Source organism: Lissotriton helveticus, chromosome 5_1 (assembly GCF_964261635.1).
Source record: "Lissotriton helveticus chromosome 5_1, aLisHel1.1, whole genome shotgun sequence".
NCBI lineage: Eukaryota > Metazoa > Chordata > Amphibia > Caudata > Salamandridae > Lissotriton > Lissotriton helveticus.
The window spans coordinates 1,299,322,994-1,299,350,342 of NC_136065.1; the positions used below are offsets into that span (position 1 = coordinate 1,299,322,994).

Genomic DNA, 27,349 nt, shown 5'->3' on the forward strand with positions numbered 1-27,349 from the left:
TATTTGGGGACAACAAAAAGGGACAAGGGGCAGCAAATTTATCAACATGAAATGCAACAGGTTGAGACAGTGGGCTAGAAGTAGGTGTTCCATCGAACCCTATTGCTGTAATTACCTCGCCAGACAGGGGAGCCCTTGGAACCAAGTGTTTGGACAAAGCGCTACGAGTAGCTCCTGTATCGACCAGAAATTGATCAGTAGAACCCAAAACATGTGCTTCTATGTATGGACCCCTCTGATCAACTGGTACCTCAACCGATTCCACACCCCATCCTACGCAATCCTATGCGTAATGCTCATCCCGTGGTTCAGCAGGATCACCCTCATTTATCTGATATTGATTGCGGTTATCAAACGTATTATAATCTGACTGACCACGACCCCTTGCTCCATATCCTCCACGGTCATTCATGCCATAACCTCCTCGATCATTCGTGCCATAACCTCCTCTTGACCCTCCATAATAATTCCTAGATCTCCCACTTCCTCGTCCCCTCAAATTACGCTGCTCTCGAAACACCGGACAGTCTGCAATCCAATGCCCAAACTGTTTGCAGTATGCACATTGATTCACAGAAATGTCAGAACGAGGGGGAGGAGCATTACTGTATGATCCTCGCCCTCCTCTATTGGTCCCTCTCGTAGCCTGAACCTGAGCTAACATTACCTTCGTCTTCAATTCCTTCGCCTTCTTTTCACTACTTTCTTTCGCCTCCAATTCCTGTCTTTCATAATATTGAGCCATAGTCAATAAAGAAGCAGGGGTTGCTGTGGTCCATGAACTTTCACTCGCTTTTAATCGTTTCGCAATCTCCGGTAGGAGATTAGCTACATACTTATCAACGAATAGATGCCTGCCAGTATCTTCTGTCAATAATTGACCACTGTAATCATGGAACGCTTCCTCGAAGCGAGAGAAAAAATCAGAAACTGATTCATCCGCTTTCTGCTTACACGAGGCTAATATAGTCCAATCAATCTTTTTAGCGGGAGCAAGAGTCTTTAATTTTGTTAGTATGGCACCTGGAAGGTCTAATATTAATTTACACGGTTTACATGCTGGTTCTCTATCTAAATCAGCCTGAACAATATCTTTCCAAGTGGCCCCGAGAGTCGTCTGGTCATCAAACCTACGAATTACTCTCCACATATCAGGGGGCAATATCAACCCGAAAAATAGATCAATATCAACTAACGTCATGATACATGAAGAGATTGCACTTTCAACATTTTCATAAAAAGCCGCAGGGTTTTTACGGGGATCAGGTAACGCATTCTTAAGCGCCATAACATCTGCTCTATTCCAAGGCGTATAAACCCAATTATATACAAAATACCCTTTCGCGTCTTTGGAGCTTTTATCATCATCTGTGCCATCCCCTTTATGAGGGACATATAAAGGCGCAGCTTCTCGCATAGGTCTAACATTAATCGCAGCGATCTTATCTGTTTCAAAGATAGGGCATTCTTTGGATATCCCCGTTGCTCCGGACGTAGACGAATTCTTCGATTTTTCCAACTCCCGTAGCCGTGTCGTCTCATTACGCAGTTCAAGCAAACGCTTGAAGAAGTCGTCCGCATCTGAAAGAACAAAAAGACCTTTACGAAAATTCTCACGATCCTTGGATATCTCCTTAGGTTCTAACTCAAGAGAATATTTTCTATATCGCTCAACAACTTCATCTCCAAAATGATCTAAAAAATACAGTCGTTCCTTATCAGACCACTGTTCCATTTGTTTAGTAACATCAGAAACAGTAACAGTATTACTATTTAGCTTTCGCGCAATCGAGCGCAATTCCGTAGCTCGTTCCGTACATAACCTGGTACGCTGTGTTCGATCACTATCCTCGTCCGAGTCCTCGTTCGGAGCCGTAGGTGCGACGTACGGAGGCGGACAACGATCTAGTAATGAAAAATCATCCGTTTCATTAGTAAGGACTGGATAGAGAGGACGCCTGATAGGGAATTGGCCATTAACCTGTAGATTACGTTCTCGTCTCTCCCTCTCTTTCTTTTCCTGTAATTCCTTCTCCTGTAGCTGTAAAGCTTTGTCATGTGCAGCCTTCCGCTGCACTTTCTCCGCCAAGGCTTCCTCACGCTTCGCTCGTTCACGCACCTCTTTCTCCCACGTACGCACACAATCAAACATATCTTGTCTAGACCTTCGCTGAAACAAGCACTGCTCTACATATTGTACCTTTCGAAGGTCAAACGACCCATATAGTGGCCACTGTAATTCACGATCAGTCTTAGTATACTTATGCCATAATGCACTATACATTATAGGTGGAATACCGTATTTAACATACATTTCACGATTTGGAGTCCCCTCTGGGGGAGCCGGCTGTTTTTCACTTAATCGATAATTGGTACCATTTTCAGAACAGCACATCCTACGGAGTGTGCTAAAAACAGGCATGTTTCAAAAAGTACCACGAAACCGCGATACTACAAAATGGCACCTAACACGGTGCACTATTCAAATCAAATAAATCAGAGAAATATCCCTACATGCCTGCCTATGTGAGGTGCACTTCACATATTCAAATTCAAATTCATAGATTCAAAACGTTAGCTAACAAATTCAAATTCAAAATCAAAGTTTCAAAAAGCCACAGTAAGTGTCAGTAGACTACCTCACCACTCAAAAGCTTACCAATTTCTTTTCAAACGTCCAAAGTCCAACTGCCAAGTTCTGTGGTCGAATCAGCCAAAACGGCACATCACGACAATCCAAGATCAGAATCTCAGTCGAGGACCGGCGCCACCTGGAAGGTCAGATCGGAGGGACGGGAAAACACACCGTGGGTGCCGAGACTCGGGTCACTCAATGGCAGCGGTCGCGTCCATGGCGAGTTTCCTAACCTTCGTCACGACCTTTCCTTCGGGCATCCGAGTCGCCGATGAGTCCCTTCGTGGTCGCCAATTGTGGTATTGGGTTCAAATCAGGCCTACATACTCTGCTAAACTCTCGAACACCTTAGTATAGAAGTTGGCACGGACACTGGAAAAGGTAAAAGACAAGTTTATTAAGACCCCATGGGGTGGTGATACATTCCAACAGCACCCTTCGGTAATGTAAGAAGTAGCACACCGAACATCGGTGCGCGACCTCTTTTATATAGTTTAATAGCAATAAAAAGATAGGCGGTTACAAGTTACACATTTTAGGTACATATAAGGTCATTTTTGGAACACAGCCAACATGTGGGAGGAGTTTCAACAGCACTGGTCAGTTAGCATGAACATTCCTGAAGAGTGACCAATTGGTGCGTAATGCGCATGTGCGCTTGACCAGTACTAAAAATAGCCTGTTGCCGAGCAGACTAGTGACCATGGGTATCGAGAAAGGACAAAAGGGCACACTGACCACGAGGCAGCGTGTTCATAGGAAACGGAAGGCAGAAGGATTCAAAATGGCCCCCGTTCGTTTTGGTCAAGTTTACAGAAAAGACCGTGTAGCTGTGCTAAACGCTAACTCAGGAGCTGTCAAAACACGACACTAGGAGTCTCAGGGTGCCGGCAGAGCTAGGGTTCAAAATCTACAGCTAGGCACTTAGTAAAAAACCAGTCAGTTTTCACTGTAAAAATGTGGTGTGTCCACGTTGCGTTTTGGGGCGTTTCCTGTTGCGGTAGTAGGTCTGCCCAAACAAGTGGGGTACCATTTTTATTAGGAGGCTTTGGGGACTGCTGGGTGGGTGGAAGTTTGTAGATCTGCGCAGATTCCAGAACTTCCCATCACAGAAATGTGAGGAAAATGTTTTTTTAAACTAAGTTTGAGGTTTGCAAGGGATTCTGGTAACCTATTGAGAGCCATTCATGTCAACACATCCTGGATTCCCCAGTTTCTAGTTTTCAAAAATGTATAGGTTTGCTTGGTTTCCTATGGTGCCAGCTGCGCTAGGACCCAAAATCCACAGGTAGGCACATAAAAAAAAAAAAATCAGTGCCTACTGGGCTTTCTGCCGCCCTGGGGAGGGGGGAATCGGGGGCTATCGCCATGATATGCCCCCAAGGGGGGGGCAGAAAGACTGTGGCTATTTTTGGGAGGGCTGGGGACATTGTGATGCCCATTCTGGGCAACCCCCACATATAAAAGCCAGCATAATCGCTGCACCTAGTGGCACTCTGACCCGTGGCTCAGATCAGGGGCTATTGCCATGAATTGCCTCCTGGGGAGGGGGGGGGGGAGAGAAAGACTGTCACATCTTATGGGGGGGGGGGGCATTGGCATACCCATTCTGGGCAGCCCCCGCCCCTGAATTTTGAAAAAAATATTTACCCCTGGTGCATAGTGGGCTTTCTGCCCCCGAGGGGGCATATAAGGACTATTACCCCCACTTGCTTCCGGGGGGTGGGGGGGGCGAAAGATGGTGGCTATTTTTGGGGGGGTGGGGGCATTGGCATGCCCATTCTAGGCAGAAAAAATTGCTGGTGCCCCCCCCCCCCGGGAGAGGGTAGATATGGAGCTATTAACCCACCTGCCTCCCAGGGGGGAGCAGGTCTGTAGTATTTTTTTTCGGGGGTGGGGGCATTGGCATGCCCATTCTGGGCAGCCCCAATCCAACGTATCTAAAATAGAATCCCTGGTTCCCTTGTGGGCTTTCTGCCCCACTCCAGGGGCAGATTAGGGGCTACTACCCACATCTGCCACCTGGAGGGCAGAAAGACTGTGGCATTTTTTGCAGGGGTGGGGGCATTGGCATGCCGATTCTGGGCGGCCCCCACCCTGAACTTTGAAGAAAAAAATCCCTGGTGCCTAGTGGGTTTTCTGCCCCCCAGGGGGAGCAGATATGGGGCTATTGCCCCATCTGCCTCCCGGGGGCAGAAAGACTGGCATTTTTTTGGGTGGGGGCATTGGCCTGCCCATTCTGGGCAGCCTTCACCCCTATGTATAAAAAAAAAATCCCTGGTGGCTAGTGGGCTGTTTGCCCCTGCCATCCGACCCCCGGGCGCAGATCAGGGGCTATTGCCCCCATTGGCCTCCTGGGATGGGGCATAAAGTCCTTTGCCTTCTTTACGGTGGGGGCATTGGGAAGCCCATTTTGGGCAGCCCCCCCCCTGGCCTATAAAAAATGTCCCATGTCTAGGGTGCTTTCTGCCCCCCTCCCTCAGGCAGAAATGGGGGGCTACTGCCCCCGAGGAGGGGCAGAAACTCTGTGGCAAAAATGTATGGGGGGAGCAAAGGCATTTGCCCAAGGGGCCGCTCCTCGCTGGTGCCAGTGGGTGGATTCCTGCTTCGGGATCGCCCTCCTAGGGCTATCCCCAAGCAGGTATCCACTAGGAAAGGATACCATTGGAAAGGGGAGATTCTCTCCTTTCCAACAATACCTCTCCCATGTTTTTCGGTGCTCGGGTCCTGATATATCGTCATTACAAGGAAAACCAATACCATGCTTTGGGGGGTTGGAGGAGCTCTACCCCACCTCCCAAGACAAAACAAGCATTGGAAATGCAATAGGTCTCGCAGCATTAGAGTTAGTGCATTTAGAATTGTTTATGGGTTTTTTGTTGTAAATCTTTTGCATTTTTATTTTTTTTTGCCAATGCTAAAGAATTACAAATCAAAAAAGCAATAAACAATTGTAAAAGCTGTAACTAAAAATCCTACGAGACCTATTGCACTGTGTGAGGGTGAGGTGTTGAGGGTGAGTGAGGGTGGGGGTGAGTGAGGAGTTGAGTGTGAGTGAGGTGTTGAGGGTGAGTGAGGTGTTGAGGGTGAGTGAGAGTGAGAGTGAGTGAGGGTGAGGGTGAGGGAGGGTTATTGCGAGTTAGGATGAGGGGTTGAGGGTGGGTGATGGTGAGGTGAGACATTCCTTTTAGCCAAACATGGTGTCGATTTCTCTGTTGATTCGACCCCTTCTATTCCTGACTCTGCTTGCCGGTCCATGCAAATGAAAAATCCCTTGTTTTACGCCCCTACCAGGTGTTTCTAAATGTTAATGTGCGTGTATATGTTTTATAAGACACAGCCAGTGAGATAACAGGAGGTTATCGCCCCGCCCCCACAAACACATGCTGGCCGGAGACAAAAGGCAGCTGGAGTATGTGTGACCCCGGATCCCTGAGTCCTGTTTGTTAAAGCATGTAGACTTTGTTTATGTTGGGCGCATGTTATCATGTTTTGTTTTAGAGAGCTCAAAGAGAACCCTGACACGCGCCTTACCAATAGCAGAGAGGTCTGGGTGGGCGAGATATGCATTTTACGATAACTAGGGTTAAGGGGCTTTCCTTTACGTACTGAAAGATCTGCGGCAGGAAGTTGTCAACGTAAATAAACACCTGGATACAAACCAAATTGTCCTATGCCTACTTTGTACAAACGTGCAGGTAAGAGCAGAAAAAGAAACACCTGGATGCATTAGCGACTTCGCAGAATTCTGTAAGAAGTGCTGCGACTGCTAGAGGTGGAAGGTGAATATGCCACAAACCGACCCGCACTTCCGACACAGTTCTGGGCAGTGAAGCGGAGGGCGGTCTGAAGTTGAATTGGGAAAAGCTTGTGCTGAGTGTTTGGTTACAGTTCTGGGCGGAGGCAGGAGAAACTTGTGCTGGAGTTCCTAGGATGGGCGGTGCTGGCAGACTACCATTTACGTAGTAACAACAAGAAAGGGTGGAGGGGGCAGGGGAGGAGGGGGCAGGGGAGGAGGGGTCCGGGGAGGAGGGAAGGGCCAGAGGGACTTGATGGGAGTGGTGGGGGGGAGGGGGAGGGTATAGAGAGGGAGAGGAGGAGAGACAGGACAGGGGGAAGCAGCAGAGACACGGCGGGTAAAATAAACAAACAAGCCTTTCACCGTAACACGGCTGGCAGGGGAGGGGGCGGAGAGGGGAGAGGTGCGACACGGCAGTAGGAGGAGGGGGGAGGAGAGTAGGGGAGGCACGGCCTAGCGGCAGGCAGGCAGGGGAGGAGAGGAGGAGGGGGGAGGAGAGTAGGGGAGGCACGGCCTAGCGGCCGTGCAATCAAGTAGTGAGGGGGCGGAGCTGGGGGAGGCTGTGAGAGAGAGTAGGCAAGGCAGGCGGCTGGGGGCATGTGCACGCGCTTTTAAGCTCAATGCACATGCGCATTGAGCTTAAAAGTCACGGGCACTGCAAGGAATCGCCACGATTCCTTGCAAGTTAGATAAAGTCTGGATGAGCCCCTATAGTCTCGCTTGCTCGATGCGCATGCGCATCGACAGGCGAGACCTAAAAAAGGGGGCAATCCATCTGCTGTTTACAGCAGAGGGATTTTTTGTAAGTGTGCGCATGACGGAATGGGTCCGTCATGAGCATGGAAAGGGTTAATGGTGCTATTGTAAACCTTCGAAAGAAGTGCAGGAGATAGGTTGCACAATTAACCTCCAGAACTGTAGTTAACAATGAGTATGGTTAGTTAAATATATCATTCACAATTCTCCAGAACGGTTTTGATTCCCAGGGGCAATTACAGAATTAATGTCCTATTTAGAATAAGAACCAGCAGATTTCCTTTCCCTTATACAGGCACTATAATTATTTTACTACTTCTTTTATCTAACTGCTCATAGCCAAATCATCACGTGTGAGCCATTTTAGGTTTCACCTACACAGTGCTTGTGAAATCTACTGTTTAATATAAATCTTAAAAGGGTCTTACATTGAGCCCTCACTTTTCATTGGTTCCCGTGCTTGCCACTTACTTTTCCTCCATTTCTATTGGCTGTAGCACATTATTTCCTGTTCTTTTCCTTATGTGCTTCACTTATCAGGCTCCTGAGGCGCAAGTACTCCTTTTCACCCATGTTGGTGGGTGGAACTTCTTTTATTCCATTTCGTCTGCTTCAGGTGGTATTTCTAGCTAGATAAGTATATTTAATGAGGATCTGACTAACTTCCACATGGTTCACCCCATGTCTAATCTAGACAAAGTAAACCAATGATGGAATGCAGCCACAGTAAGTGATGGAGTTATTGTACACAACACTTACTGTGGAAGCATTCCATCATTAATTTACTTTGCCTAAATTATAAATTGGATGAACCATATGGAAGTCAGTCACGTAGCACGAATGGGTATGGTTTTACATGTGTTTTCCTCCAGTTTCAAGTGTTAGTTCTTAATACTGAAGCCATTTAAACAAAACAGTGGGTTAAGCAAATACTGCTGGCATCTTAGTGACAGGTAGGTCACAAGGTTCAGAGCATGTTATTGTTTTCTCAGCCACTGCGCTTTACTAGGATACTGAGAGTACCAGATTAGATTGAATTGGAGATTCCTTTCTGGCAGCCTCCCTACTCCTGTTACTGACACCATATAAACTTGCAACGTACCTCAGTTATGTTTCTCCCTTCTCTCTTTCCTCCTTCGTAGCAACCTTCCACTGACTTTGTTTAAAACAGATAGAGCTTAAACCCCCACTTGCTTCCCCCTCCCGCATTGTGACGCTTCACTTTTCCTGTACTGCTGTTTAGAAGATAGCTTAGAGGATTTGGAATGTGCTGTACCAACAATCTACCCTTTCACGGTCAGTAAATTAAATAGTGCAATAGCACAAAGGATCCAAAGCAGTCAGCCACTCATCAAGCATACACTGTTCTTCCTAGCACTTCATCTCACACACTGGAGACAATTAGTACCATTTTGGGTTGTACACCTGCATGCATTTGAAGCATGCTTGTCTGCATGTTTTTTTTATTTGGCCAAAGTCTTTAATCTTTTTGAATTATCACGCATTTCAAGTGCTCCATTACATGAGGTAGTGTCTAGTGCTAGGATCAAAAGCAGGCATCCACTCATCAAGCATACACTCCGTTCTTCTTCCTTGCACTCCATCACACAAACACACCCGGATACACTAGACAATACCATTTTGTCTTGTAAAATTCAACACCTAGTCAGAATCTGTAGCAAAACGGATACTTTTTCCTATACCAAGTTATTGTACAGTTTTGACTGGACAGCTACTGCTTCTTTGGTTTGTCCTGCGCACTTTAATCTCTCCATGGCTGCATATTTTTGTTTTTCCAATTTGTCCTCCGCCTTTTGGCTAAACTCCCTGCATTGTATTACCACCAGTTATTGCACATTATATTTGCTTTCTCAATAAACAAATCAATACGCTTTTATGAGTTTCAGTAACTTCTATTGCACAACTACTAACCAAGCTTAAACTTCCAACAAAACAAAATTAACATTAATCATAGGCAAAAACTACTGCATTTACCAATGCTTAGGGCACAATCGGGCATTCAAAATACACAGGCCCACTGCTACAGGTTAGTCCCTAGCGCCACAGCGCCTGGGGAGCCCTTGCTCTGGGACTCTCAAAGCCAGAACCGCTCAACCGTTTCGGCTGCCCACTGTCCGGTTGGGCAACTGTGCAGAGTACCACCAGTACTGGTAAAGTTGGGGTCCCCTCTGGAATCAAGAACTAATGTTCAAATATCTCCCCAAAGATAGATCACAGCTGCCCTCTACCATTCGGGGCAGCCGGTTGTGTCACGGGTCAGGGAGGAAAGGCGGGGCTGCTCCGGCCTTCAAGGACCCCCTGCCACTCACACTCCTTCACAGAAATGGCCCAAGAGGCGACCACTCACCGGGGCTCTTTCGGGTGTCCTCCGCCTCCTCCTGTCTCATCCTGCGCCGGTCCCAGTCACAGAGTGTGTGCCTCGGTGAGACCCGTGCCTCCGTTTTCCTTCCCTGCAGGCACTGCAACATGCAGGCGGGACGGGCTCCCACCGGGCCCAGGCTCTTCTTATCGGCAGACGCGGGGCTCTCACTGACCTTCTGAAGCCGGGCTCGCCCTCCGACGTGCCTCACTCCACTGGGCTTCAACCAGGCCCCCTCCTGGGACCCAAGGACTTCGATGCGGAGCCTACAAGGCTCCCGATTCCCGCTTCCTCTGTTGCAGGGGGGGACTTCCTCCAGGAGTTCCGCCGGCACCAATCCCAGACCCCCTGACATCACCGGGGAAGCCCTCGCCGTACTCCGCGTGGCTCGTCCTTCCCTCGTCCACGGGCCTGCAGCAGTGATTTCTGGCGGCAACCAGGGGTAGGCTCCCTCAGTTAACGCACCACGCGGGCTGGGCACCTGCTTACAAATAAAGGCAGATGCGGGGGGCACCTGCGGAAGAGTGCACACACGTGGGGTGGGCACCCGCTTGTTTCTAATAAGCAGACAAAGTGCCGCAATAACGCGGGGTGGGCACCCGCGATAAAAATAAACAGAAATGCGGCAATAATGCAGGGTGGGCTCCCGCTCTGCTGCAAAAATGTCCACAATGCAGGGGAATTGAAATATAGTGATCACCAGGTGCTAGGAAGCATCAAAAGCTTTAGGGATGAAAGGATAGCGCTCCCCTTCTGGCAATCAAGAAAATAGGGCCCACGAGGTGCTAGACATCAGGCAAACTAGAATTGCAGCACTCATGAGGCGCTAGGGGCCAGGAGAGCACAGTCCATGCAGGGCGAGATCAGCAGGAAGTGGGGCAGCTCACCAAAGATGAAGCAGCAGTTCCTGTGAACAGTCATCCTCCATTAAGATGGCAATCCTCCCCGCGCAGCAGTCTCCACTCCAGCAGAGTCTCTCACTGGCCCTCTGGACAACAGAGGGGTGAAGATGGGCTCAGGGGCCAGCACGCAGGCCCTTGCGGCAGTACCTCCTGGCAGAGTGTCCCCTCCAAGTCAAAGTCCACGCACAGCACACCACATGGAGTCTCAGCTCCTCTATATATACACCCCCCGCCCCACCTACTGGAAAAGGCCAGGAGCTTTTAGAAGGCTCTCTGGGGAAACCAGCCCCAATTGGTTTTTGGGGAGGTGTAGAGCACCCTGTCTGCCAGACTTACCTCCTCCCTTCATGAGCTGGGGCCTGGAAGACAGACACACCCCAGGGGGCGGAGCCAGCATTCCACAAGGCAGGCACACAGCACACCGAAATGCCTAGGTTTAAAAGTGGCATTTCCACAAATGTGAAAATAAATTTGTGCACACCATTGCGCAGCATTTATCATGTTCAATTCAACCACACAACTCATAACATATTTATTTGGTTTCATTTTAGGAGTTATCCATGGGGATGTGAGGGGGGGGGGGGAGTTGTCAATGTGAGCCTATGGAGGGCAGAGAGCACAGGCACTTTACACCAAACTCCTGTGCCAAAGTGCTCAGAGTCCGTAAACCACCACTACCATAGCAGCAAAACGGCTAGGCCGAAGGCAAAAAGTTCCGGGATGACCCTGCAAGCAGAGCCAAGTCCAACACCCCCTTTTTATCAGAAAACGTCCTGGTTTTGCAAGGGGGGCATCTGAGGTTTGGGTCCGGTGCTCGGCGCCCATCGGGGGAACCTACCAAACACAGACATTTCTGAAACCTAGGCACGCGGGGGAGTTCAGGGAGATATTGCTTGCATGGATCCCCAAATGTTTTCCTACCCACATTCCCCTGCAAACCTTAAATTTAGCTTTCAAAAATCACATTTCCTTACATTTTCATGTGGGATCACCATGCTGGCACAAATGTCCTACCACCCAGCATTCCTCTTGTTCTGGTAAAATGACACCTTACTTGTGTGGGTGGGCCAAAGGCCTGTGACTGGGAAGGTGCCAAAAACTTAGGGATTAACGGTATAGCACAGCGAATTCTAAATGCAATTTTTTTTTAAAGATACGTTTTAGGTGATTCTGCATTGGACAGCCACAGAAGTGAGTAATCATTTTCCTCGGGAAACCAAGGGGAACGCTGGGTGATAGGACATTTGCGCAGGCACAGTGATCCAACACAAACATGTCTGGAAAAAGTGATATTTTTCAGGTTAAATTTGAGGTTTGCGGGGGATTCTGGGTAAGAAAACATTGGGGGGTCCATGCAAGCCATACCTCACTGGACTCCCCAGGGTGTCTAGTTTTCGGAAATGTATGGGTTTGGTAGGTTTCCCCAGATACCCGCAAGCCCCGGCCCAAAAAACCAGGTAATTTTGAAGTCACCACAGTACGATTTGGGCCATTTCCTGTTGCAGCCACTATACCTACCCACACAAGTGAGGTACAATTTTTTTTCGGGAGACCTCGGGGAATGCTAGGTGGTAGGAAATTTGTAGCAGACGGTGATCCCACAACTTTCCCACACTGAAAAGTGAGAAAAATTTATTTTTTTCAGCTAAATTTGAGGTTTGCAGGGGCTTCTGGGTATGGAAAAGTTGGGGGGGATCTATGCAAGCCATATCTCATTGGACTCCCCAGGGTGTCTAGTTTTCAGAAATGTGTGGGTTTGGTACATTTCCCTAGATGGCAGCTGAGCCCGGAGCCAAAAAAACAGGTGCTCCCCCTTGCAAAACCAGGTCGTTTTGTGATAGGTCATTTTGATGTCTCCACAATACGTTTTGGGCCCTTGCCTGTCGTGGGTACTTGACCCACCCACACGAGTGAAGTACCATTTATATCGGGAGACTTTGGAGAAAGCGGGGTGGGTGGAAGTTTGTGGACAAATGCAGATTCCAGAACTTTCCATCACAGAAATGTGAGGAAAATATGTTTTTTTTTATACAGTTTGCAAGGGATTCTGGGTAACAGAACCTGGTGATCGCCACACCATTCACCCCATCCTGGATTCCCCTGGGTGTCTACTTTAAAAAAATTTATAGGTTTGCTAGGAGTCTCAGGGTGCCGGCAGAGCTAGGGTTCAAAATCTACAGCTAGGCACTTAGTAAAAAACCAGTCAGTTTTCACTGTAAAAATGTGGTGTGTCCACGTTGCGTTTTGGGGCGTTTCCTGTTGCGGTAGTAGGTCTGCCCAAACAAGTGGGGTACCATTTTTATTAGGAGGCTTTGGGGACTGCTGGGTGGGTGGAAGTTTGTAGATCTGCGCAGATTCCAGAACTTCCCATCACAGAAATGTGAGGAAAATGTTTTTTTAAACTAAGTTTGAGGTTTGCAAGGGATTCTGGTAACCTATTGAGAGCCATTCATGTCAACACATCCTGGATTCCCCAGTTTCTAGTTTTCAAAAATGTATAGGTTTGCTTGGTTTCCTATGGTGCCAGCTGCGCTAGGACCCAAAATCCACAGGTAGGCACATAAAAAAAAAAAAATCAGTGCCTACTGGGCTTTCTGCCGCCCTGGGGAGGGGGGAATCGGGGGCTATCGCCATGATATGCCCCCAAGGGGGGGGGGCAGAAAGACTGTGGCTATTTTTGGGAGGGCTGGGGACATTGTGATGCCCATTCTGGGCAACCCCCACATATAAAAGCCAGCATAATCGCTGCACCTAGTGGCACTCTGACCCGTGGCTCAGATCAGGGGCTATTGCCATGAATTGCCTCCTGGGGGGGGGGGGGGGGGGGGAGAGAAAGACTGTCACATCTTATGGGGGGGGGGGGGGGGGGGGCATTGGCATACCCATTCTGGGCAGCCCCCGCCCCTGAATTTTGAAAAAAATATTTACCCCTGGTGCATAGTGGGCTTTCTGCCCCCGAGGGGGCATATAAGGACTATTACCCCCACTTGCTTCCGGGGGGTGGGGGGGCGAAAGATGGTGGCTATTTTTGGGGGGGTGGGGGCATTGGCATGCCCATTCTAGGCAGAAAAAATTGCTGGTGCCCCCCCCCCCCGGGAGAGGGTAGATATGGAGCTATTAACCCACCTGCCTCCCAGGGGGGAGCAGGTCTGTAGTATTTTTTTTCGGGGGTGGGGGCATTGGCATGCCCATTCTGGGCAGCCCCAATCCAACGTATCTAAAATAGAATCCCTGGTTCCCTTGTGGGCTTTCTGCCCCACTCCAGGGGCAGATTAGGGGCTACTACCCACATCTGCCACCTGGAGGGCAGAAAGACTGTGGCATTTTTTGCAGGGGTGGGGGCATTGGCATGCCGATTCTGGGCGGCCCCCACCCTGAACTTTGAAGAAAAAAATCCCTGGTGCCTAGTGGGTTTTCTGCCCCCCAGGGGGAGCAGATATGGGGCTATTGCCCCATCTGCCTCCCGGGGGCAGAAAGACTGGCATTTTTTTGGGTGGGGGCATTGGCCTGCCCATTCTGGGCAGCCTTCACCCCTATGTATAAAAAAAAAATCCCTGGTGGCTAGTGGGCTGTTTGCCCCTGCCATCCGACCCCCGGGCGCAGATCAGGGGCTATTGCCCCCATTGGCCTCCTGGGATGGGGCATAAAGTCCTTTGCCTTCTTTACGGTGGGGGCATTGGGAAGCCCATTTTGGGCAGCCCCCCCCCTGGCCTATAAAAAATGTCCCATGTCTAGGGTGCTTTCTGCCCCCCTCCCTCAGGCAGAAATGGGGGGCTACTGCCCCCGAGGAGGGGCAGAAACTCTGTGGCAAAAATGTATGGGGGGAGCAAAGGCATTTGCCCAAGGGGCCGCTCCTCGCTGGTGCCAGTGGGTGGATTCCTGCTTCGGGATCGCCCTCCTAGGGCTATCCCCAAGCAGGTATCCACTAGGAAAGGATACCATTGGAAAGGGGAGATTCTCTCCTTTCCAACAATACCTCTCCCATGTTTTTCGGTGCTCGGGTCCTGATATATCGTCATTACAAGGAAAACCAATACCATGCTTTGGGGGGTTGGAGGAGCTCTACCCCACCTCCCAAGACAAAACAAGCATTGGAAATGCAATAGGTCTCGCAGCATTAGAGTTAGTGCATTTAGAATTGTTTATGGGTTTTTTGTTGTAAATCTTTTGCATTTTTATTTTTTTTTGCCAATGCTAAAGAATTACAAATCAAAAAAGCAATAAACAATTGTAAAAGCTGTAACTAAAAATCCTACGAGACCTATTGCACTGTGTGAGGGTGAGGTGTTGAGGGTGAGTGAGGGTGGGGGTGAGTGAGGAGTTGAGTGTGAGTGAGGTGTTGAGGGTGAGTGAGGTGTTGAGGGTGAGTGAGAGTGAGAGTGAGTGAGGGTGAGGGTGAGGGAGGGTTATTGCGAGTTAGGATGAGGGGTTGAGGGTGGGTGATGGTGAGGTGAGACATTCCTTTTAGCCAAACATGGTGTCGATTTCTCTGTTGATTCGACCCCTTCTATTCCTGACTCTGCTTGCCGGTCCATGCAAATGAAAAATCCCTTGTTTTACGCCCCTACCAGGTGTTTCTAAATGTTAATGTGCGTGTATATGTTTTATAAGACACAGCCAGTGAGATAACAGGAGGTTATCGCCCCGCCCCCACAAACACATGCTGGCCGGAGACAAAAGGCAGCTGGAGTATGTGTGACCCCGGATCCCTGAGTCCTGTTTGTTAAAGCATGTAGACTTTGTTTATGTTGGGCGCATGTTATCATGTTTTGTTTTAGAGAGCTCAAAGAGAACCCTGACACGCGCCTTACCAATAGCAGAGAGGTCTGGGTGGGCGAGATATGCATTTTACGATAACTAGGGTTAAGGGGCTTTCCTTTACGTACTGAAAGATCTGCGGCAGGAAGTTGTCAACGTAAATAAACACCTGGATACAAACCAAATTGTCCTATGCCTACTTTGTACAAACGTGCAGGTAAGAGCAGAAAAAGAAACACCTGGATGCATTAGCGACTTCGCAGAATTCTGTAAGAAGTGCTGCGACTGCTAGAGGTGGAAGGTGAATATGCCACAAACCGACCCGCACTTCCGACACAGTTCTGGGCAGTGAAGCGGAGGGCGGTCTGAAGTTGAATTGGGAAAAGCTTGTGCTGAGTGTTTGGTTACAGTTCTGGGCGGAGGCAGGAGAAGCTTGTGCTGGAGTTCCTAGGATGGGCGGTGCTGGCAGACTACCATTTACGTAGTAACAACAAGAAAGGGTGGAGGGGGCAGGGGAGGAGGGGGCAGGGGAGGAGGGGTCCGGGGAGGAGGGAAGGGCCAGAGGGACTTGATGGGAGTGGTGGGGGGGAGGGGGAGGGTATAGAGAGGGAGAGGAGGAGAGACAGGACAGGGGGAAGCAGCAGAGACACGGCGGGTAAAATAAACAAACAAGCCTTTCACCGTAACACGGCTGGCAGGGGAGGGGGCGGAGAGGGGAGAGGTGCGACACGGCAGTAGGAGGAGGGGGGAGGAGAGTAGGGGAGGCACGGCCTAGCGGCAGGCAGGCAGGGGAGGAGAGGAGGAGGGGGGAGGAGAGGAGGGGAGGCACGGCCTAGCGGCCGTGCAATCAAGTAGTGAGGGGGCGGAGCTGGGGGAGGCTGTGAGAGAGAGTAGGCCAGGCAGGCGGCTGGGGGCATGTGCACGCGCTTTTAAGCTCAATGCACATGCGCATTGAGCTTAAAAGTCACGGGCACTGCAAGGAATCGCCACGATTCCTTGCAAGTTAGATAAAGTCTGGATGAGCCCCTATAGTCTCGCTTGCTCGATGCGCATGCGCATCGACAGGCGAGACCTAAAAAAGGGGGCAATCCATCTGCTGTTTACAGCAGAGGGATTTTTTGTAAGTGTGCGCATGACGGAATGGGTCCGTCATGAGCATGGAAAGGGTTAATGGTGCTATTGTAAACCTTCGAAAGAAGTGCAGGAGATAGGTTGCACAATTAACCTCCAGAACTGTAGTTAACAATGAGTATGGTTAGTTAAATATATCATTCACAATTCTCCAGAACGGTTTTGATTCCCAGGGGCAATTACAGAATTAATGTCCTATTTAGAATAAGAACCAGCAGATTTCCTTTCCCTTATACAGGCACTATAATTATTTTACTACTTCTTTTATCTAACTGCTCATAGCCAAATCATCACGTGTGAGCCATTTTAGGTTTCACCTACACAGTGCTTGTGAAATCTACTGTTTAATATAAATCTTAAAAGGGTCTTACATTGAGCCCTCACTTTTCATTGGTTCCCGTGCTTGCCACTTACTTTTCCTCCATTTCTATTGGCTGTAGCACATTATTTCCTGTTCTTTTCCTTATGTGCTTCACTTATCAGGCTCCTGAGGCGCAAGTACTCCTTTTCACCCATGTTGGTGGGTGGAACTTCTTTTATTCCATTTCGTCTGCTTCAGGTGGTATTTCTAGCTAGATAAGTATATTTAATGAGGATCTGACTAACTTCCACATGGTTCACCCCATGTCTAATCTAGACAAAGTAAACCAATGATGGAATGCAGCCACAGTAAGTGATGGAGTTATTGTACACAACACTTACTGTGGAAGCATTCCATCATTAATTTACTTTGCCTAAATTATAAATTGGATGAACCATATGGAAGTCAGTCACGTAGCACGAATGGGTATGGTTTTACATGTGTTTTCCTCCAGTTTCAAGTGTTAGTTCTTAATACTGAAGCCATTTAAACAAAACAGTGGGTTAAGCAAATACTGCTGGCATCTTAGTGACAGGTAGGTCACAAGGTTCAGAGCATGTTATTGTTTTCTCAGCCACTGCGCTTTACTAGGATACTGAGAGTACCAGATTAGATTGAATTGGAGATTCCTTTCTGGCAGCCTCCCTACTCCTGTTACTGACACCATATAAACTTGCAACGTACCTCAGTTATGTTTCTCCCTTCTCTCTTTCCTCCTTCGTAGCAACCTTCCACTGACTTTGTTTAAAACAGATAGAGCTTAAACCCCCACTTGCTTCCCCCTCCCGCATTGTGACGCTTCACTTTTCCTGTACTGCTGTTTAGAAGATAGCTTAGAGGATTTGGAATGTGCTGTACCAACAATCTACCCTTTCACGGTCAGTAAATTAAATAGTGCAATAGCACAAAGGATCCAAAGCAGTCAGCCACTCATCAAGCATACACTGTTCTTCCTAGCACTTCATCTCACACACTGGAGACAATTAGTACCATTTTGGGTTGTACACCTGCATGCATTTGAAGCATGCTTGTCTGCATGTTTTTTTTATTTGGCCAAAGTCTTTAATCTTTTTGAATTATCACGCATTTCAAGTGCTCCATTACATGAGGTAGTGTCTAGTGCTAGGATCAAAAGCAGGCATCCACTCATCAAGCATACACTCCGTTCTTCTTCCTTGCACTCCATCACACAAACACACCCGGATACACTAGACAATACCATTTTGTCTTGTAAAATTCAACACCTAGTCAGAATCTGTAGCAAAACGGATACTTTTTCCTATACCAAGTTATTGTACAGTTTTGACTGGACAGCTACTGCTTCTTTGGTTTGTCCTGCGCACTTTAATCTCTCCATGGCTGCATATTTTTGTTTTTCCAATTTGTCCTCCGCCTTTTGGCTAAACTCCCTGCATTGTATTACCACCAGTTATTGCACATTATATTTGCTTTCTCAATAAACAAATCAATACGCTTTTATGAGTTTCAGTAACTTCTATTGCACAACTACTAACCAAGCTTAAACTTCCAACAAAACAAAATTAACATTAATCATAGGCAAAAACTACTGCATTTACCAATGCTTGTTTTTTAAATTTAAAGTTAGACATTTACAGAGTTTCTTCTTTAACTCATAACCAGAATCAAAACAATTATATCCGCTGATACCTTACAAAAGTTACTATTGCATTTCAATACAATTTGAGCTGGTCTACGCTTCCGTATACTCACCCGATTGATAGGCATAAAGTAATTGAATATAGCTAGGGTCGAGGTGTGTGCTCAGTCACCTGGGATGTATATTTTCTAATGGTAGAATTCTACTGAAGGTGTACTGTTTTCCATTTAGAGAAAGAGAAACCTTCAAAGATCGCTACTATGTATACTTGTGACCTTAAATTTAGTGAACAGTTGGTATTGCCACGTTAAAACACAAATACAGTTGTGCATCCTACATTTCTGAAGCAGAATTTTTATTTGCTTGGGAGTCAAGTGGATTACGGCTACTTTTACATAGTATGGTGATGTACGATTATCACACGATTGATTTTTGATTCATAACAGTGGAGATGCAGTTTAAATAACTTTGAAAATAAGGTATTTCGCTACTGGAGGCTTTCATGAATTAAAACAAAATCATTGTATACAAATACTAACCGGTGCATTACCAGGTTTCTATGAATACTGGGGTATCCCATATTCAACCTATAGGATTGAAGAGTATGTATATAAAGCAGTCATACAAAACTGTACATTAACATTGAAATGGTGTTAAGGTAGTGAGATGGAACCAATATATCTTACCAACAGTACAAAAATAAGTGTTTTATATTTAGTTGAGCCCGGACTGGGCATGCTTTATCTTGTAACCACCGAGAATGGTTCCATTCGTATGCACTTCCGGTCTGCTTTAGCTCCAGTTCTTGGATGCCCTCTGCTCCGTCCAGTCCTGTATCCTATGTTCAAAAGGGATCTCGTCTTAATCACTAGTTTACAGATTCAACGCCACCACCCTCAAGACCTGCAGGTGCTTCCTCAGAATTGTATATTGTTCTTTTGGGGTGGCCTTCTGACAATGGGTACATTGCATATCATTCCTGCAACTGTTCTAGTTTCATATAAATGTCTGAAGCAGGCCACATATACACTATGTAAAACTGCATCAATAAAATGCTTACTTTCACAATTCCAGGAATCGGTAGGGAACTGAAATACTGACAGTGCACAAATAAAAATACTTTATTGTAACTGGACTAGTCCATAAAAAGTAAATTAATCAAAAGTTTATAACCCACGCATGTACCTGGCTGAAACGAGCCTGCTTTTTTTATTTTTTGCAGAGTTTTATATAGCGCGAACTAGACCCGAACCGAATCAGGTATCGGAGCGCTTTACATATTTTCCAGTTACGTTACATGAGAACACACTTTCATTTTAGACACGGGGAGATTAAGTGATTTGCCCAGAATCACAGGAGGTTTAGGCGTCGTTACCGAGACTCGAACCCAGATCCCCAGGTCCGAGGTCGAGCGCCCTAGCCGTTAGGCCAACTCCTCTCCCTGGTCTATCTGGTCGCCAAATGTCCATTACCATCTGGCAAACGATAGACGTTTGAATTGAGGTGGCTGATCAGCGTCCAATAAATGCATTGGCCTAAAGTACAGCAAGCAACATATGGATTTTAAAGCTTATAGCAACTGAGGTCAAGCAGATATACGTTGAAGAGGAACATTAAAAGGCAATCCTGTGGTAAGTATTATGATGATACAAGGACAGATGGGAGATCTTCTAGATTGGAGTGAAAAGTAGTCTCGGGGATATGGTAAATAATCAGCCTTCTGCACACTAACCAAGACAGAATCCAGTTTGGGAGTCGGAAAGCAGGTGGATTATTTTTGCCAAATATAGGTCGTGTTATTTTCTACTAGGCGTGTGCTTATCAGGATATTAGCCATTGGCCGATTAAGTTAATTGTGGGTCCCCACCTTGAATTTTAGTAAAAGGTGGATGAGCAAATGAAGGCTCGATCCGGGGGGGGGGGGGTAATCTAGAACCCTCGAGACCAAAACAACCCACGCCCTACACTCCGCGCTAAAGCTTGAACAAAACAAACCTTTGATTTGAAAGGGAAGAGCGCCATCTAGTGGTAGACTGCAGAGGCAGAAAAACTGAGCAACCTTGGAACTTACTTCCTTTTCCTTCCCTATAAAATGTGAATGCATCTCACTAGTTCACTAATTTGAGGAAGTTCGTGATAATCATTACATCACGTAATACTTCAGAGCAGTAATATAATCGCAGTTAAAATGTTTCATCGTGTTAATGTTTGCAAAAGGGTTGAATTTCTTGCGGATTAATACATCACCGCTATTCTGCAATTAGATAGCAAATACTCCAATGCATTGAATCCCATTAGTACAAATTAGTTAAAGTACCAGTTCTGGGAAGTTTTTAAATTCAGGGATTTAAATCGAATAGTTGGACATTATGCTCAAAGACAAAGATCAGGAACTGCGAATGCAAATCAAGGGTTGTTAAGTCTGCAGAGAATGGCAGAGAGGTGTGGTAGATAAGCTAGGTAAAGGTAGATATTTAGGTCCGGTATGCGTTAAGTCATTATTTACAAGCAGATAGTGTGCTAGCAACAGAAGCGGGGTACTAATCGTGACAGCAGTGGTGATCCTGGAGTAAAATGGAACCGGGGTGTAGATTAGATATTTAACGTAAACAGGTGCGATTAGTTAATACAGAAATAAAGGTTGGGACCTAAATGTTAAGGAACGTATCCCTGGAATGTTACGCATTTTTAAACAGACACTACTAACAAGAACTGTATTTTTCCGTGCTTGACATAATTAGGCCTCTTTTCGAAAGCAACCATGTTTTCATTCTTTTGAATAAAGCAATCAAAATGTGCAGCTGCAATTATTCTGTGTATTGACATGTTTGAGAAACCACTGCAAAAGGCTTTGCACATTTAAGGCTCGCGACTTCCATTGCTTTTGAAGTACTTTGCTCTGTTACAAAGGAGGGTTCAATATTCGTGTGAGGGCCTTTAACTAAAACTGCTGCATTAGAGCAAATTCATGGCTGCATTTACTAACTCTAAGCTGACTTTTCTGTTTAGGGGCACAATGAGCCACACATGCTTGAAGATAAATTCCCAACCTCGAAAAGGCTCTTTACATGGCAGGATAGATTCAAAACCATAGCAGCTGAGCTACGAAAGGGTTAATATTTTCTAAAAAAAGGTTTTACAGTAATTGCCACTATATTTTTTAGGTTGATACAAGAATTTAAGGAAGTTTAACTTGCTGGTTAAAATTACGGTGATGCCGACTGGATGAACCGAAGGGGCACTGAAACAAAACCACGATTAAAGTCTAAATTATAAGAAAACTGAATCCAAAATGGTCTCTTAAGCCCTGGAGAATTATTAAGGGTTATAGCTGTGTGCTAAAAAAAAAAAACACATTATTTTAGGTTACTGAATTTGAATGCACATTGACCCTAGTCCTAGAGCCACTCCGTTGTCCGATGGTGAATTGAGAACTAAACCGGAATGATGAATTCACCAAAAACAGGTGCTGGAACTGCGTATCTTTTGAGGTGTGCTGCAGTAGTGTGAAAAAAATGCACTAAAATACGTAAACTAGGGAGAAATGCGCATAATACACAATAAATGGTTTGCAGATGCATAGCCGACACATTTAGATTCCACTATAACATTAAAATAAGTCTGCAGGCATGTACTCCATGAGGGAATATACATTTTGTAACCAAAACTTTAATTCCAATTACATAGCACTTTACAATCCTTTACAGTATCATTTCTCCGAACCCCATGAACACAACAGGGAAAAAAGTACTCTGCTGTAATGCAACATTCTTGGAATGACATAGTATGTACAACTCACAGAAGGTGCCAGAGTATGGTCGACTACAAACTGACTTTCATGATCAGCAAAAAAGCCCAACAGAATATGAAGTAAACCGGTTATAACTTCAGTTTAAGGCAACTTAATCAAAGTACACAAATGTCAGTACCTGCACGTTCTATTTGAGGGCGTTTAATTGCATAGACATATGGGCAAGTTCCGATCACTTTGACCAATGTCCTACAACCCCCGAAGTCTCATTTTAAAAAACCAGTCGCAATTACAAAATTAATGGTTTTATTTGGAGTCTATGCAAAACAAATGGAATGCCCAAGCTATTCAAGGGAATTTTACAACGCAAAAGTTTAGGTTTACAGTTGTCATAAGATCTGCTCAAAAACCATATACAGATTCACATCTTTACAACAGTCACTGGTTACGAGACAATACAAAGTAAATCAACAGCTAAAACATTTTAAAAAATGCACCAAGCTTATGAAGTATTTAAACAAAACATTTCCAAAATGCAATGCTCCGTACATTTCCTTCTGAAGGCTGCGGCGCTATTTCCTTTCATTTGACCTAGAGCGACTTAAAAAGAAAAAAAGAAGCCGTCAATATCAGAATACTATGTTGGGAGTGGGCACAAGGTAGTCATTGTTATGAAACAGTTCCGTTGGACAGGGTTGCAATCGTATTTTTTTTTTTACAGTTTTCATATTTGTTTTTGTCAAAGGGGTTCTTTTTAGTCACACTCCCACTGCAGTCTAGAACACGGGCATTATCACTGCGTGCAAGTCGATCCCTGCACATGGCTATGTACGAAACTTTAATAAAGCAAAACACGTATGCACCGCAGATAGGGGCCGATAAGGAAGTCCAATGGGATAAGTCTTTAATAAAGCTGGAGGAACCAGTAACTAAACACATTTAAGATATCTTATCCATTGCTACGTTTTAGATAATCAACTGCCCGATTTTCACAGGTATGCCATCGAGTGTGTAGGTGCTCATGCCTAAAAGTAAATGAGAAATTAACACATCCCACCCTTTAAAGTGCTTTAAATAAGAACGGCAACAAACGGGCACGAGTTCACATTATTTACATGCAATAATACATAAAAGATGTCTAATATACCTTCTAGATCTAGAGAATGAACGTGAAGGCTTGTGGTTCCTCTCTCTGGATAAGGATCTTTCACGTCTTCGGTCTCTAGAGAGGGACCTGTCGAAAAAGACAAGTAATAAAGAGCACGTTAGCAATTTCGCTTAAAAACGAACTTCACAAGTCAGTCTTCTCAAAGGGAATGTTAGAGTGGATCAACATGTTTTGCTTAACAGTAAATACCTGCAGCAAAATAAAACTAGGCATTGATAAACACTTGGGCCTACTTGGGAAAAGGATGCGACAGAAAGGGTGTGGGGGTTAGGGTCCATTTAGAATTAGACAGAGCGCGCCGTAAGGACGATTCTGCAGTTTCATTCAAGAAAATGAGCAGCACGTTACCTGCTTCGGCTGCGAGAAAAGCTCCTTCGTCGTGGCGACCTAGAACACAAATAAAATTTGCATCAAACTAATGTATTTATCTTGAGAGAAAAAAAATCACCAGGAGCCAGTGAACGCATGGCAAACGATCTTAGGTCTTAAACCTAGAAAAATAACGTCTTCGCAACCTGTGAAAAAGGTACTGAAAGCCAAGATGCCATTAACCTTAAACCAAATGGATACCCAAATAAGAACGATCAAAATGCGCAGCTCAAAGGTTCGGAACAGACCACATCAAACTCAATTGTGAAAAAAGTCAAATATAATATTGCGATATGTTAGTCTTTTACAGCCGTATAAAAAGAACCTTACGTTTGTAGGTTCATCCCAAAAATTACAGTTAGTAAAGGTATTTTAAAGGTGGAAGGAGTTTCTCTTGCAATATGAGAACAATTAAGTAGACTCCTCACATGCAAATAACTTGTAGTCCGATTTCTCCTTCACCTTTAAAGGTTTCCGATATTTCAGACAATATATTGAAGTACCATTTAATTATGAACAGCCAGCCTTTGATTTGAGAAATCATGAATTACGTATAAGCTGCTTACGTTATTTAACCAGCAGTAAACTGTATAAGCAGGAAAAACTTACTAGTTTTTGGTTTCAACAAGCTAGAAATGGTGAGGTGAGGCTGCCGGACTGACGGCCAAGTAGAATTTGCTGAAAAGGTTTGCCAGGTGTTGCGATGTATTTAGTTGGTTGGCGAAGGGGGTGTTGTGGATTTTTCCTGCTTTTTTTAGCCGAGCTGCTGCAGATGTTGTGAAGACATTTGGCAATGTAAACAGCTGAGCTGAATGGCCGGGAATGAGTGGGCGGTCGAGGAGGCCGCTGCCGATTTGGTTAATGTTGGAGAAGGCTGAGAACAGCATGCTCGGGAACCAAAGGGCGGTGCAACCTGACGACTGGCCATGCCTGGGTCATGTGATACGACACCAGCAAAGCTGAATGGGGCGCGCTGGTCACATGACGCTGAAAGGGCTAGTTGACTGGCTAATGTAGACCCAGAGGGTGGTGAGAAGAGACATGATGATGACTCTGTAACGGGGTTCATTTTTATTAATGATGGTCCAAAAGCACAAAAAAAATGAAAACAAGCCATCAGTACAACCATCTTGTTAGCTAACAAAGTACTCCTAATATGACGGCTAATTACGTATCGTTCTACCTCAAAATACAATGGTTTCAACGGGTTCAAGTGCCCCCTCACCCGCAGTACGGAGACCGAAACCACGTTGTAGGTCGGTTGGGATAGGGACAATCACCACACCCGTACAGTATGGAAAAAGGTGTCACAACTAAAAGTTATTTAATTACTTTTAGACTGTAAATTGACAGTACAGATAACAATACTCTAAGTAATTACTGCCAATTTTTCCGACAAGCTTCGATTCTAATAGATAAGTGGTCAAAATCAGAAGCGTTTGCAATTTGGAGTATAGAAGTAACAGATGGTGAAAAAAAATAGGAGATTTAGGGAAAAGGCTACAATGGGATCAATTGACCAATACTTGGACTCGCAGCTTTGGGCGGCCAGGGTGGAAATAGGAACAAACTCCGGTCACGGTAGGTCTCAAACCTAGCCAAACCCTACACTCAAGCTGATACTTTACATAAACAGATAAAACCATTTCCATACGCACCTGCGACGAGGAGGCGGGCTTCTTCGACCTCTGTAGTCATCTCTTGGACGTCGGCCTCCACCCCACGATGGAGGCGGACCACGGTTTCTACTGCGTTTTTCGCCATTCGACAGCTCAACTCTTACACGACAGCCACACAGTGTTCTGTGAAGCGAAATACAACGAACGCATGAGGACATGCACAAATTGATCCATACAAATAAAATACGTATTGACATGAAAGCAGCTGGAACCGATACGCTACAAAGTTTGCCAATCTAACAAAATAGGAAACAATGGTTATGAGGACTCACCTTCCATCTAATTCTCGCACAGCATCTGCCGCATCTCGTGGATCTTCAAACTCAACAAATGCAAAACCAGGTGGGTTTCGTGCCACCCACACGCTCCGGAGTGGTCCATAATACCCGAAAGCGCGCTCCAACTCGGTCTTGTTTCCGTTGTTCCCAAGGTTACCAACATAGACCTTACAGTCCAGAGGGCAAGAGTCGCGATGCATGGCTAAAAGAAAAGGATCTTATTAGTAACCAATGCCAACAGCTGACAGAAAAATACGTCTTCTAAATTAAGAAATATGGCAACTTAGTTCCAACGAGCAAAATCATTCTCAGAACAACGAGGTAATAGCCTGAACAGATCTGCAACTGGAGTAGATTTGCCAAACCTGCACTGGCAGAAAAAGCAAACTTGTGGGCAACACCAAATGCCCGTGGTGCTGAAGATATGCGCGCATGGTAAAAACGAGTCGTCAGAACTGCAACAAAATGATCCACAATGATCACGTTATACGAGCGTTCGGTAAAAATGCTGCAAAAAGAAAGATTTCCGATGATAACTAAGACACTTTTAGAGGGAGAAGCCGCCTATAGACAGGAGTAATAATTCAGCAGTTTTCGCCGGGGCACAGCCGGAACACGAGGTGTGGTCCGAGTGATGGCCATTCTGGTTAACAAAGGGAGGTTGGAGGTCAGTGCATTCATTCATTCTATTTTAAACAAAGATCTCGAGCATCGGGGATTTAAACAAACGAATTGATCATAGTATATAAGGAATCCAACGGAGACCACACCCCCAAGAATAAAGGAACACACCGATCGAAGTAAAGAAGGGCTTTAGTAAACCTACTTACCATGTAGCATCTAGAACAATTTCACCTATGGTACCCAGTAGTTCACAGCAACCCGGTGCAAATATGACAAATTACGCTTACGTACAGTATAACGTAATATGTCACCATGAAACAACCTCGGGGTGAAATTCAATCTCGAACAAAGACCTAAACGATTTTTTTGTTTTTATTTCCACCCGCGCAGAAGCAAATTACCAGGGTGCATACACATAGCGCCAACCCCCGGGAGTCAGGCTGCGTGTTTCCGAATAAAGTGTAGATTTTAACGATCGGAATACACGTGCCATTGGAAACTGGGACCTGACCACTAAGCATATATATATATACAAAACTCGGATAAGAATCTGGTTTTAGTCCGTGAAACTGGGGTGGTTCCACGGTTCCCAAGCCAACGGGTTTCTGCAAGTGGAATTCGAAATGGCGGCTTCGTAAGGAACTACAAAATGGCGACATCTCTTTGTCGATGGGATGGCGCACGCGAGCGGAGTTTTATCGCGGGTTCGGTCTTCACTAGCAGTCGTTTTGCAGTACCATTTGTAACACGAGCGAAGACCAACCCTTGATTCGTAATTACCCTCTCTGGAATGTAGTCCGCACTGGCGATCTTCAACTTCAGCTCCCTCGACCTCTTCTGCCTCGTCCCGACGACAAAATGGCTTCACTTTGTCTTTACGTGAACACTATAAGAGGTTGGCTTTTTACGTCATATGCACTTTCACCAATCATTTCGGCGAATTGAACGCTCGGCTCAATTTCGCCACCTCCCCCTATGAGAACATCCGGGCGGACTTTGCTGCGTTAGGGGGAGCATAGACATAGAAAAGTAACTAGGCAGACCGAGGTACAGCATGGAAAAGTGATATTTGTCCTTTAGGCAAGTGTTTGAAAAATAAACATCCTATTGCAGGTGATTTTTAAGTTAAATACATTTAAT

At 46.0% G+C, this 27,349-nt stretch overlaps 1 protein-coding gene across 2 annotated transcripts; it reads right to left on the minus strand.

Annotated features, from left to right (window-relative positions):
• Window positions 1-21,989: 21,989 nt before the first annotated feature.
• On the minus strand, window positions 21,990-27,129 carry SRSF3 (serine and arginine rich splicing factor 3). Of its 2 annotated transcripts, XR_013594876.1 has the most exons (7): window positions 26,990-27,129; window positions 25,580-25,787; window positions 25,287-25,430; window positions 24,238-24,681; window positions 23,608-23,646; window positions 23,239-23,325; window positions 21,990-22,691 (listed from the first exon to the last, which is right to left on the minus strand). XR_013594876.1 is itself a non-coding variant. In XM_078644139.1 (6 exons), the coding sequence occupies exons 2-6, from the start codon at window positions 25,783-25,785 to the stop codon at window positions 22,664-22,666; spliced, it is 504 nt and encodes a 167-aa protein (XP_078500265.1). In that variant the 5' UTR covers window positions 25,786-25,787; window positions 26,990-27,129; the 3' UTR covers window positions 21,990-22,663. The 2 variants fall into 2 exon arrangements, 1 of the variants encoding a protein (XP_078500265.1); XM_078644139.1 differs by lacking the exon at window positions 24,238-24,681.
• Between the last annotated feature and the right edge of the window lie 220 nt (window positions 27,130-27,349).